This window comes from Mytilus galloprovincialis, chromosome 1, assembly GCF_965363235.1.
Source record: "Mytilus galloprovincialis chromosome 1, xbMytGall1.hap1.1, whole genome shotgun sequence".
In the NCBI taxonomy this organism is placed as follows: Eukaryota; Metazoa; Mollusca; class Bivalvia; order Mytilida; family Mytilidae; genus Mytilus; species Mytilus galloprovincialis.
In genome coordinates this window covers 130993391-131005725 of record NC_134838.1, presented here as the reverse complement: position 1 = coordinate 131005725, position 12335 = coordinate 130993391, and the positions used below count along the sequence as shown (strand labels likewise).

At 32.7% G+C, this 12335-nt stretch overlaps 2 protein-coding genes across 4 annotated transcripts in view; one reads left to right on the top strand and one right to left on the bottom strand.

Moving 5' to 3' along the window:
* The window catches only part of LOC143059792 (SCY1-like protein 2), an 88053-nt gene extending 85267 nt beyond the window's left edge, over positions 1-2786 (top strand). For all 3 annotated transcript variants that reach the window (XM_076233357.1, XM_076233364.1, XM_076233369.1), the window contains 2 exons: positions 847-948; positions 2507-2786. In XM_076233357.1, coding sequence (XP_076089472.1) covers positions 847-948; positions 2507-2530 — 126 coding nt within the window. In that variant the 3' untranslated portion in view covers positions 2531-2786. The remainder of the gene's footprint in view (positions 1-846; positions 949-2506) is intronic.
* On the bottom strand, positions 1913-11264 carry LOC143059814 (uncharacterized). Its single transcript, XM_076233382.1, has 3 exons — positions 11049-11264; positions 9276-9460; positions 1913-4222 (listed from the first exon to the last, which is right to left on the bottom strand). Exons 1-3 carry the CDS (start codon positions 11234-11236, stop codon positions 3873-3875), a joined length of 723 nt encoding a protein of 240 aa, XP_076089497.1. The 5' UTR covers positions 11237-11264; the 3' UTR covers positions 1913-3872.
* Positions 11265-12335: the final 1071 nt, after the last annotated feature.

Sequence of the window (12335 nt, the reverse complement as noted above, 5' to 3'; positions counted from 1 at the left end):
TCGTTTACCCTTGTCGTGGGTTCCCTTACTTTAGACATCATCACTGTCATTATTCACCTTCTATGTGCAATTGTGTTTTCATTAAAGCTCCTCTCAGCATGATAATACGTGTATATTGCAGGTTTCAACAAAAGTTATGTGTGAGATTTCATCCCTGTGTAATATGTACAATCACCAATGTGTGTATATCTAGAAATATCTATTTATCAATCATCTGTATCCTAATACAAAAATATTTTGATAAATATATTAATAATTCTACTACATTAATGTCACCTGGTCGGGCGAGGTTTGTCATAGGTAGCGGAATGACCTTGACATTTCATTATTTGATATTCATGCTCAATACACTCAGTCCGACTTTTATAGTCAACTCGATCAGGTGAAATTTATTGCATCACAAGTCATATCATATATTAAGTACATGTAAGATCTTTTTGAACCTTTATGATTCACATTAGCAGCAGTTTAACTGTAAGTATTATATAACCTCACAGCAGAGCCACAGAGAAACATGTCGGTCTCTACTGTAAACAAAATTCCTGAACTGGAAGCAACAATCAGCGCAAAAGCCTTCATCTCTAAATGTTAAAGTCGGCATGACTAGTTAAATGATATGTTTCAAACGTCTTTGAATGTTTGATGTGCTGTTATTCATAAATCTTCTTTACTGCGACAGCTTTCAGGTTAACCTCATGTGATATTATATAGCCTACTGTATACTTATTTCATAGCAATTGAAAGTAAATATAGTACACTGTAAAACATTTCACCTAAGTTTTTTAGTCAAAACATTTAAAATGTGCTGATAAATTCCGACCATTTCCCATATCTTCAATATTGTAGGAATTTGATAGAAGAGGAAGCAAAAATAGTTTGTTCGGAATGGGTGATGCTATGAAAGGCGGTCAGCGTCGGGCAAGCTTTCAAGCATTGGGTGAAAGCGTTGTAAGTCATTTATCAATGTCTTATAGTCGCCGTCAGATGAAATTTGTAGCGGTTATCGGTAAATATAATCTAAACTATCAACCACGTTCACTCGTCATATAGTTTTTCACATTCCATTCATAAATCGCAAAAAGAAAAACCACTACTGACCTACCTTGGGAAATGTGAAGGTCAGGATTATTACAGTGCGATCACTTAAAAGGTAGGTTTGTTTTCCTTTTGACGATTTATGAATGGAATGTGAAAAACTATATCTCGATGGAGCACGATTGATAGTTTAGATAATTTTTACCGATACCTGCTACGAAATTCAGCTGACGGCGACTATAATAGTTTAGTTACACTATAGTATATGTATATAATATAGGCAACACTAGTTTACACGTTTTCAAAAGTCATAAACCGATTGAGATAAAACAGATCGGGTTACAAACTAAAATCGAGGGAAGTACATCAATTGAAACACGATACATAGGAACAACAGGAACACTGAAGTGCAAGATTCACAAGTTTTAGATAATAACTGCCGTATTCTGGACTTGGTACAGGACATTTTAAGAAAAATATGGGGGTTGAACCTGGTTTAATGACTAGCCGAACCTCCCACTCAAAAACATCGCTAAAATAACAACACTATGTGACAGAAATACAACAAACAAATGATAAAATAATCGACACAACATACAAACTGCAGCACAGCAACGAACATATTATATCAACGACAGACACCACAGAATAATACAATCAGAGACGCGCTTACGTAACTAACAGGGAAAATCTCCAAATTTATACAACTTATTTCACAATACTCGTTCAAACAATTTCCATGACAATGATGAGAAAATTTGTTTCTCTTTATCAAAATAGGAGATGAAACAAAGTTCGGATTTGTTTGATTTCTGACTTTTGAACAGCAGTATACTTCTGTTACTTTTTGGTATTGCTCATCCATTTCTGAGACAGATTAATGAAATTATTTTATTTAAAGTTTAACTTATTGTATTTACAAAGACATGGAAAAAGAAATACAAAACAGTTTCATCAAAATGAATTTATAGACAACATATTATACAGCGTGCAAATATCTTCCTTAAATCTGTAACATTATTAGAGCATATACATTTGAGATAAATGAAACATGAAGAGATGGTTGTATGTGTGTTTATGGTTTCAATGAAAGGATATTTTACTATGCAGCAGATACGTCGCAATATGAAATAACCAATTTATATTATCAAAAGTAGATTTAACGACTGTTGCCTTTGTTGTAATGATAATAAAATGTACTTTTGAAAAAAGCCAGGTATCTGTAATGAGTTTTTGTGAAAGATAAAAACTAAAAAATAAAAGTTTAAGAGTGAAAATTGAATAAATGGAACCATGAAGGTTAAGTTTTAAAAATTCCGTGGGTTGAAATTATTTTATCTCTATTACTTTTTTTCATTTGTATGTACTTTCAGAAGTCGATAATGATCAATTTAATTGTTTTTAATAAAACAAAAACAAAAAACAAAAAACAAAAAAAAAGAATTATCTGCTATACAAATTTCTATTTCAGATGCAGTTTTTCTCCAGTAAATAGACAATTTTAACTTTGATGAAAGATGAAATGTGATGGTGCTATTATATTGCCTTTACTATTGTTTACCCTTTAATCAGCACTATCAGATTCTGTTTGATGAGACTTAATGAATGTTGGTTGGAAGTGATATGTTTTATACTAATGTGGCTTGTCAGTGTTGTTGTTTTCTCGTGTAAACAATCTACTATCTATATATATATTTAAAACATACGAGATTCATTTTACTTTTATGAAATATTAAATAATATAAAAACCATATTGTGAGATTTTTAATGACTACTTCCTTAATCTGAAGATAAACGTCTAAAGGTACGGTTGCAAGTGTACAAATGAATATCGATCACCGCATTCTTCAAACTCTAAATAAATGTGCCCTTGAACTGTTAATGACACTTGATCTCAGACGTCTTAAGTCATGGTGAATTCTTATCTTCCCTTGACGTGTAGTCAGGGAAACATATTGGCTTCTAATGACGTATATATAGTCATAATGCATTACTTTCTTCTCTTGACGTGTAGTTATTGTGAAATATTGGCTTCTGTGAGCATGTAGTCATAGTAAAATATTGGCTTCCGTTGATGTGTAGTCATGGTGAATTATGATCTTCTCTTGACATGTAGTCGTGGTGAAATATTGGCTTTTGTTGACTTGTAATCTTGGTGATGTATAATCTTACTTTGACATGCAGTCGGGATGGTGTAGTTTCTTCTCTTGGAGTGTAGTCATGGTGAAATATTGGCTTCTGTTGACTTGTAATCTCGGTAATGTATAATCTTACTTTGACATGCAGTCGGGATGGTGTAGTTTCTTCTCTTGGAGTGTAGTCAGGGTGAAATATTGGCTTCTGTTGACTTGTAATCTTGGTGATGTATAATCTTACTTTGACATGCAGTCGGGATGGTGTAGTTTCTTCTCTTGACGTGTAGTCAAGGTGAAATATTATCTTTTGTTGATGTGTAATCATGGTGATGTATAATCTTCGTTTGACGTGAAGTCGGTGATGTATTTTCTTCTCTTGACATGTAGTCATGGTGGAAGTTTGGCTTTTGTTGACGAGTAGTCATGGTGATTAATTATCTTCTTTTGACGTGTAGGCATAGTGAAATATTATCTTCTGTTGACGTGTAATTATGGTGATGTATAATCTTTTTTGACGTGTAGTCATGGTGATGTATAATCTTCTTTTGACGTGTAAACATAGTGGTCAATTGTCTTTTCTTGACGTATAGATAAATTGTCATATGTTGTGATTATGAACTTCCCACATCTATGTATAGTTAACGGACTCGTCACCACATCGATCCTACTAGCCATCGTCTACAGGCGCTTATTTCTGTTGGATCAGGTAACATCAGCATGGAAGCTCACTTTTCTTTCTGTCTTGGCTTTCTTTTTCTGCTTGTTTTTCCTTATTCTAACCTTATCAAACGCCGCCCGGTACGATTCAATACGTGACAATGATTTAGGAGAAATTGCTGGTAGCCGGACTCTACCATCCTTGCCCGTGTGATCATCTTTCCCTTTCGTAATGTTGTACTGACTCATTGTGCGTCGGTCGCTATTTTCTAGGTCTCTAATTCTACATTGTTGTTGAAACCAGACGTCGTTCAGTATACTATCACACTTGTCACGTGTCGTGTTGTAGGCATACGACTCACAATCCAACTTCTCCTCTATACTTTTCTTATATCCTTAAATTAAATAAAATATTATCCAGGTGTTAAAAAGTGATTTAACATGATATGAAAATAAGTTAATTGCATATACGAGCTCACTACACGTATATCATGAACATGCATTTATAATCACTATATAGTTATCAAAGTTACCAGGAATATAATTTAGTAAGCCAGACGCGTGTTTCGTCTACATAAGGCTCATCAGTGACGCTCATATCAAAATATCTATAAAGCCAAACAAGTACAAAGTTTAAGAGCATTGAGGATCAAAAATTCCAAAAAGTTATCCAAAATAGCGCTACGGTAATTTATGCCTGGGAAAAGAAATCCTTACTTTTTCGAAAAATTTTATAAACAGGAAATTTATAGAAATGACCCCGTTATTGATATTCATGTCAACACCGAAGTGTTGACTACTGGGCTGGTTTATACCCTCGGTACACTAATATAATGTACATGCATTTACAATCACTACACGTTTTTTTTTTTTTTTTTATTTACATGCATTTTCATTCTCTACACTCATTTAATGCTCGTACATTTACAATCACTGCAAGCATAATATGTAGGTACATTCATTTCGAATCACAGATGACTAAAGTTGTGGGGAATTTATAAATGTCCTCTACCAAGCCAAGAATATCACAGTTGTTATGAAATAGTTAGTTTCTATGCTTGTTGGCGTTTGTTAGTTTTGCACTTCAGTGTTCCTGTTGTTGCTTTATTTTCTTTCTATAGTTGATGAATTTCCCTCTGTTTTAGTTAGTATCTGGCTAGAGGTATTAGGGAAGGTTTGAGGTCTCACAAAAAACATGTTTCACCCAGCCGCAGGTGCAGGATTTTCTCGCTGTGGTGAAGACCCATTGGTGGCCTTCGCCTGTTGTCTGTTTTTGTCGGGTTATTGTCTTTTCACACATTTCCCCATTTCCCTTTTCATTTTCATAATAGGAACAAAATCAAAAACAGGCGTCTAGCAGTCAACATTGTGTAATAATCTTTATCACTTAAAAAAATATGTCAATAATGAAAATCAAAATGGCATATAGACAAAGCTCATAGGCTAACTTGAAAGACTAGAATACAAAATAAATTACCATAGCATAGCACAATATAAAAACAATAGCGGTATGTATGAATACCGAACCACGCTAAAGGGACATTATCGAAGTTGAACTAAACAGTAAAGTTAAAGACAAATTAAAGATCGCTATAACATGTAATAAGGATAAACTAGTAAACAAACATTTCCCTGTGAAACATTAAATGTTATTAGAATAATATTCCATACAGAATTATCTTTTTTTTTTTAAAGAATATCTCAAAAAAATATATTATACTGACATTCATGTCCTTTCACATTTTATATTGAAGTGTCATATTTTTTTAATTTATCTTACAATATATATTACTAGTCATATCTGACTGTGAAAGATGTAAGCTATATAACTGATTACAAAAATAAACAAGAGAGAGATATTAAACCACATATGAAAGAAAAAAAAACTGTCTTCCTCGAAGAGAACAGCAATATAAAACATTTAATAATGAAGTATTCTCGTCTTTGACAGTGACAGAGTATACTGAACAATGCATGGTGTTTTTGTCGGAGACTGTATGCTGGGTAGCTGTCTCATTGACAGTGACAGAGTATACTGAACAATCCATGGTGTTTTTGTCGGAGACTGTATGCTGGGTAGCTGTCTCATTGACAGTGACAGAGTATACTGAACAATCCATGGTGTTTTTGTCGGAGACTGTATGCTGGGTAGCTGTCTCATTGACGTTCATCAGTCGGTTCCATGCACTTTTGATTGTACACTTTAAATTGCAATAGCTTTTATGTCTTTGATTTCAAAAGATGATTGCCTACTATCAAAAAAGATTGTTTTAGATGTCTATTAATTCTGCTGTTTCCTGATGTATTTAGCAGTTGCATCAGTCTTTGTATTCATCAAATTTGCATACTCATTAGTAAATCGAGTGTGTTTAAAGAGACGTCAATTGTTACAACGAAAGTTGGCTCAGATTAATCCGAATATCAAAGAGTGAATGTATATATCAATATATGCTTTTTCCCCAATCATTCTGATATGTACGTCGATTTGAAAGAAAAGAAAAAAGGCATTATATCTTTAAGGTAGATATAAATGTATAATACAAACATGATAAATACAAATATCAAATGTTGCCTCATTGGCCATATCTTAGAGGTCTTCGACAAGAAACAAGAGACCATTATATTATGATTTATATCGTTCCTACGCAGTACATATCAGAAATAGCCAAAGTTCTGGCACCAACATCAATTCCTTTAAGAATGTACTTAGGTGAAATTTAAAAAATCAAGAATATGAAATTGATTATATAAGTCGAAAGGGCATTAGTTAAGGAAAGATATAAGCTAAAAAATCAAAAGGTTTTGGAGCATCTTTTAATAGATATATTCGAGTTTTAAAAATGGCGGGAAAAAGCTTACTCGGACTTTTGCCTTGCATTTGCATTGTTATTATTTCGGTCTCAAATCGAAAGTAAAGAAATCTAGAATCTGCATACTTTTTGTAAATAACCTTTTATGAGCTATTAAAAAACTAAATATTTTACCCTGGATTGTAGGAAACAAACAAAGGAGTCCGACCATCTGACATCACATAAGTACATCCTTAACAACGGATAAAGATATAACTATAACAACTGGCTGGTTTTAGAAAAAAAGGAGAAATTCAAAGTATATAACAAACTGTTATATACAACTTGATTATCGAATTAGTTTAGCAATGACAAAATCGTGAAATGGCATGATTCAATTCAAAAGGGTCTTCAGGAGCGTGTAATTCAGTGGTAGTCGTTTGCTTATGTGTTTCATATTTTTTTTTTCGTTCATTTTTTTTTTTTTTTTTTTTAAATAAATAAGGCCGTTAGTTTTCTCGTTTGAATTGTTTTACATTGTCATTTCGGGGCATTTTATAGCTGACTATGCGGTATGCGCTTTGCTCATTGTTGAAGGCCGTACGGTGACCTATAAATGTTAATTTCTGTGTCATTTTGGTCTCTTGTGGAGAGTTGTCTCATTTGCAATCATACCACATCTTCTTTTTTATATTCAACGTTATCCAAGTTGAGTTTTGATTAATTAGTTTCAAAGAACACAAGCTCGAGCTTCATGTCGCAAATTTATGATTTTCAAGGGAATGGAATTCATTTGGCTAGGATATGCTTTTTATTTGTCTCAGGTTTTAATACATATAGAAATGACAGGATTGCCGAGACGGATGTGACAAGGGTTGCTGTTGTGTTATTACAGAACAATGGACGGGTATTCCGCGCACAGCTTATTTTATGTTTTAGACATTTAACTAAGAAATACGTAAAATTGATCTAAATACTTTTTCAGTTTTTCTTTTTCTTTATAGCCATGTTTTTGGCTCATGAGTTTGAAAGTTCCTTTACATTCTTTCGCCTCTCTTTTTATACTAGTAATTAGTCATTGAAATAGCTATCAGGTATACAATTAATCAAAGATAAGATAAAGAGAGATCATTTCTTTTTCACAATGTTTTTATCCATTATATTTGATCTTCCATTTGAAGATGAACTTTCAAGAAGTACGGACATCGAATTTTTCAAATATTGACATTTGTAATCTTTTTCTTTATTACAAAAAAAGATTGAAGCTTTGAAAAAGCATTTTCGATTGGCTTTATATTTGAATTCGATGAAAACCAATCATTTCGAATAGATTTTTTACCTATTGTACCGGATTTTTAGTTCATTTCTGCTGTAATTAACACACTATAAGAAATAACATCAAAGATGCTATCATACTACAATGGTCTTTATTACAATTTGTCTATGAAACTCTTTTTGGTTGAATTTATTAAAGACAGTCTTATTTTACAGAACTTGGTTCTCTCCAATGAATCATACTTTAGACTACTAGCTTTGTAGATTTTTTATTGTTTTAGGGTTGGGTTTTTTTTGGTAAAAATATTATGATTTTAAAGACAGCGCATTCAATAAAGAACAAAGTAAAACTGTTTTAGAAACGTTTTGAAAAAACATTTTAAATCGTTAGTACAATGCCTTTTACTATCAGAGGGGACGGTATCAAATATCTTACATTTGTGGTGATTTTCAAAGCTTTTTTTTATTATATAAAAAATGTACATGGTCACATCTGAGAGTTCTTTTTGTTAGTGTGATTATAAGGTTTTATTGGTAACAATTCATTTCCAAGAGTGTTGATTATCAACACCGTGTGATAAGGCTTCTATGGTTATAATCTACCTCTAACGCCGTGTGATAAGGCTTCTATGGTTATAATCTACCTCTAACACCGTGTGATAAGGCTTCTATGGTTATAATTTACCTCTAACGCCGTGTGATAAGGCTTCTATGGTTATAATCTACCTCTAACACCGTGTGATAAGGCTTCTATGGTTATAATCTACCTCTAACACCGTGTGATAAGGCTTCTATGGTTATAATCTACCTCTAACACCGTGTGATAAGGCTTCTATGGTTATAATTTACCTCTAACACCGTGTGATAAGGCTTCTATGGTTATAATTTACCTCTAACACCGTGTGATAAAGCTTCTATGGTTATAATTTACCTCTAACACCGTGTGATAAAGCTTCTATGGTTATAATTTACCTCTAACACCGTGTGATAAGGCTTCTCTGGTTATAATTTACCTCTAACACCGTGTGATAAGGCTTCTATGGTTATAATTTACCTCTAACACCGTGTGATAAGGCTTCTATGGTTATAATTTACCTCTAACACCGTGTGATAAAGCTTCTATGGTTATAATTTACCTCTAACACCGTGTGATAAAGCTTCTATGGTTATAATTTACCTCTAACACCGTGTGATAAGGCTTCTCTGGTTATAATTTACCTCTAACAGCTAGAATGTATAGATGTATATGTCGACAGTTTACCACTAATAAAAATCAGCTGCACCGTAATAAAGTTTCTATAAAACTATCGTGTATAAAATCCTAAACAGATACCGATACTCTTCTACAATTAAATGTGATAAGATTACTATGATAAGAGCTTACCTTTTAGCGATGTTATTTCAATGTGCATAGCTTTCAGATGTCGTCTACATTCTGCTGGAGTCAGTTTATCCCAGTCAACGTCAGCAGGAAGTTTGAACTGGCCCTGTTTTAACTTCTCTCTTTCGGTCTTCATCTCTTTAATTTGTTGACGTAACATCCGGTTATGTAAAAGCTGGTAAGCATACCTTGAATATTAAATAATATTACATCTGTCTTGAAGGGTCAAAGTGTATTTATTTTTTCAAAGAAGAGTCATTAAAGTTGTTGTCGGCCTACCGATTTTCATTTCTAACATAAAGAATTGATAAAAATAAAAAAAAACAAAACCTGCCATTAGCAGAAAAACTGAAAGAATAAGTGCCCATAAGAATGACACCCTACACCCTGACACTTTCCTTTTTAAGCAAGTTCTTAAATGTCTTTAAATGGAATGGGAAATAGAGTGCAAACCAGTTATTATTAGAATTTCACACATAACCTGAAAAAACTGGACACACTTCGTAAAATTATCAGTCCTAATTTTCATCTTCAAGAATTATTTTGTTACGTGTAGAATAAATAATAATTTATATGTACATGTACATTCGAAATATGGGCTATTTAAGGGGTTTTTTTTTTTGTTGGTCGCAGTTAGTGTTTCTTTTGTACTTGTCAATTTAGAAAACTTAAAGATAATCATGATTTTTACTAAAGCAACTGTTTTTTAGATAGAATTTGACAGACAAAAGGGATAACAGAAATTACTTATGATATTGGCTAGTACAATATACAACACTAATCAGCAAAACTCTATTCCTTCGAAAAGATTGACTAATAACCAAAAAAACAATAATGACCAACACGTTTCAAATAGCTCGGCTACAAACATTCATTGTTTTTAATTTTGCAAACAAATGAAAAGATTTATTTATAATACAAGATCTATATACGCTTGATACAACGTCGAACGACAAGAAAAAAGGTTATATAGATTTTGTTTCATCTGATTAATACAAATATCTTAGAAGTGTCTTATACATTGCTGTGTATGACGTAATGCATATAGTTTTGTCGATCCATAGCGAGACATAGCGATCCTACATTCCGTCGTCGGCGGTCACTCTGCGGTGAAAGTTTTTAAAAGTTTAACAACTTTATAAAACTATCCTGGATTTCTACCAAACTTGGACAGATTTTTTTTAACTCATAAGATAGTATTCAGAAGTAAATATGTAAAAAAACAAAATCCATTTTTTCCGTAATTTACTTATAAATGGACTTGGTTTTTCTGCCAGGAAACATTACATTCACTCTGTGATTAAAGTTCTTAAAAGTTTAAAAAAGATCAATACAAAAAGGTCAAATTCAATTGATTTTATTATTGGAACTTTGTTTATAAACGGCAGTTTTATTATACGGTAATTTATATATAGACAGGTTTGAAAAAAAAACTGTTAATGGTAGAACTGCATATTACTGAACTGGTCCACATGTGAGAATTAAAAATGACTTTTCTTTGATTTAAAAAAAAAATTGTTAATTATTTGAAATACATCTGTTCAACTGTATGCTGTTAAGAAGGCAAAAATCATATATTGACTACATCCCTTAATCACAACAACAACTGCTTCTCTTTCAACAGTCTCGATAAAATCAAAGCGTTCATCTTCAAGAATTTTCAAACTTAAAAATTTGAAAGCCAGCGATGTTAAGCCGTGTTAGGAATTAAACGACCAAAGGGATCTAAAACAACATCCGATCATATTAAAGGTCAACTTTGTCTGAAGGAGATACCTTGTCTTCCATGTTCCTCCTGAATCAACTTCCGATTCTATCTTAAAGCTGTCCTCAAAGTCTTCGATCATATCCTCCCAATCTGTGGTAGATTGTAGCAGATCTACTGTCAGTGCTTTCTCTTTCTCTATCTCATTTTGTATATCGGATATAGACCGATTACATACGCTTTTGATTCGCTTGTCCATAGTCGACAGTATACTGTAAACACACTGCTACGATGTCGACGTTACTACGGCGTTACTATAGAATGGCTATGACGTCACCCAATCATTGTCCGTAATATGTATGAAATCCTTACCGGTAAAGGAAATATCCAAAGCCGCGTCCATCGTGTTTCATTTTATTTATTTGGATTATAAGACAGAGAGAAAGATTATTCACATATTTAACAGAGAAAAAAATTATCGTCCCCTTAAAAGGAAAACAAAGAGGGACAGTCAAACTCATAAATAGAAAATAAACTGACAACGCCATGGCTTAAAATGAAAAAGACAAACAGACAAACAATAGTACACATGACACAACATAGAAAACTAAAGAATAAGCAACACGAACCCCGAACATTCAAGTGGAATAACGTAGTCTGTTTTCTGCTCTTTAGTCGGGCTGTTGTCTCTTACATTTTTCCTATTTCCATTCTCTATCGTATTGCCTTTAACAGTGACAGAAGGAATGTTGTATGTTGTCTACTATTGTATGTTGCGCCCTTGATGCCTTTTTGTTGATTTATTGCTAGGTTGTTGTCTTATTGACGTTTTCAAGTCCGTCTCCTTTTAACTATATTGACAATTTTTGTTCATAAAAATTTTGTACACTTTCATAAAACTACAATCGCTTTTATGCTTTTGATTTTGAAAGATTTTTATATGTTTATTCATGTGATCCTGTCTGCTTGCCATCGTATTTGAAGTTGCATCGGTCTCTGAATTTCTCAAATTTACATATCCATAATGAAATCGTATGTATTAAGAAACATCATATATTTCGACGGAAGTATAGCCCAAGAATAATTCAAATTACAAAGAGTTGAAGTAATTTAATAAGAACAGTACTTTCATATACAAACGTCATTATTTGATTAAAGTTAAATTGGAGGTTTGAACATAATGTGTAAATTTGAAGTAAAATCTAGGATCTTAAGTTAGAGTGGGCGGAACAACTCAGCAATTACTGTTAATGATATTATTAAGATTCTATTTTACTTATCTTTTTATTGTGCACTTTTTAGACATATTGCATGAAAATCTTCAGTGTCTGAGCGAAATGAGTCAGTTTGGGTCACGT

Coding starts and splice junctions, on each gene's coding strand:
- LOC143059814 (XM_076233382.1), bottom strand. CDS start 11,236: ATGGACAAGCGAATCAAAAGCGTATGTAATCGGTCTATATCCGATATA. Junction 9,461..11,048: donor GGAGGAACATGGAAGACAAG/GTATCTCCTTCA, acceptor TTAATATTCAAG/GTATGCTTACCAGCTTTTAC. Junction 4,223..9,275: donor TGAAATAACATCGCTAAAAG/GTAAGCTCTTAT, acceptor ATTTAATTTAAG/GATATAAGAAAAGTATAGAG.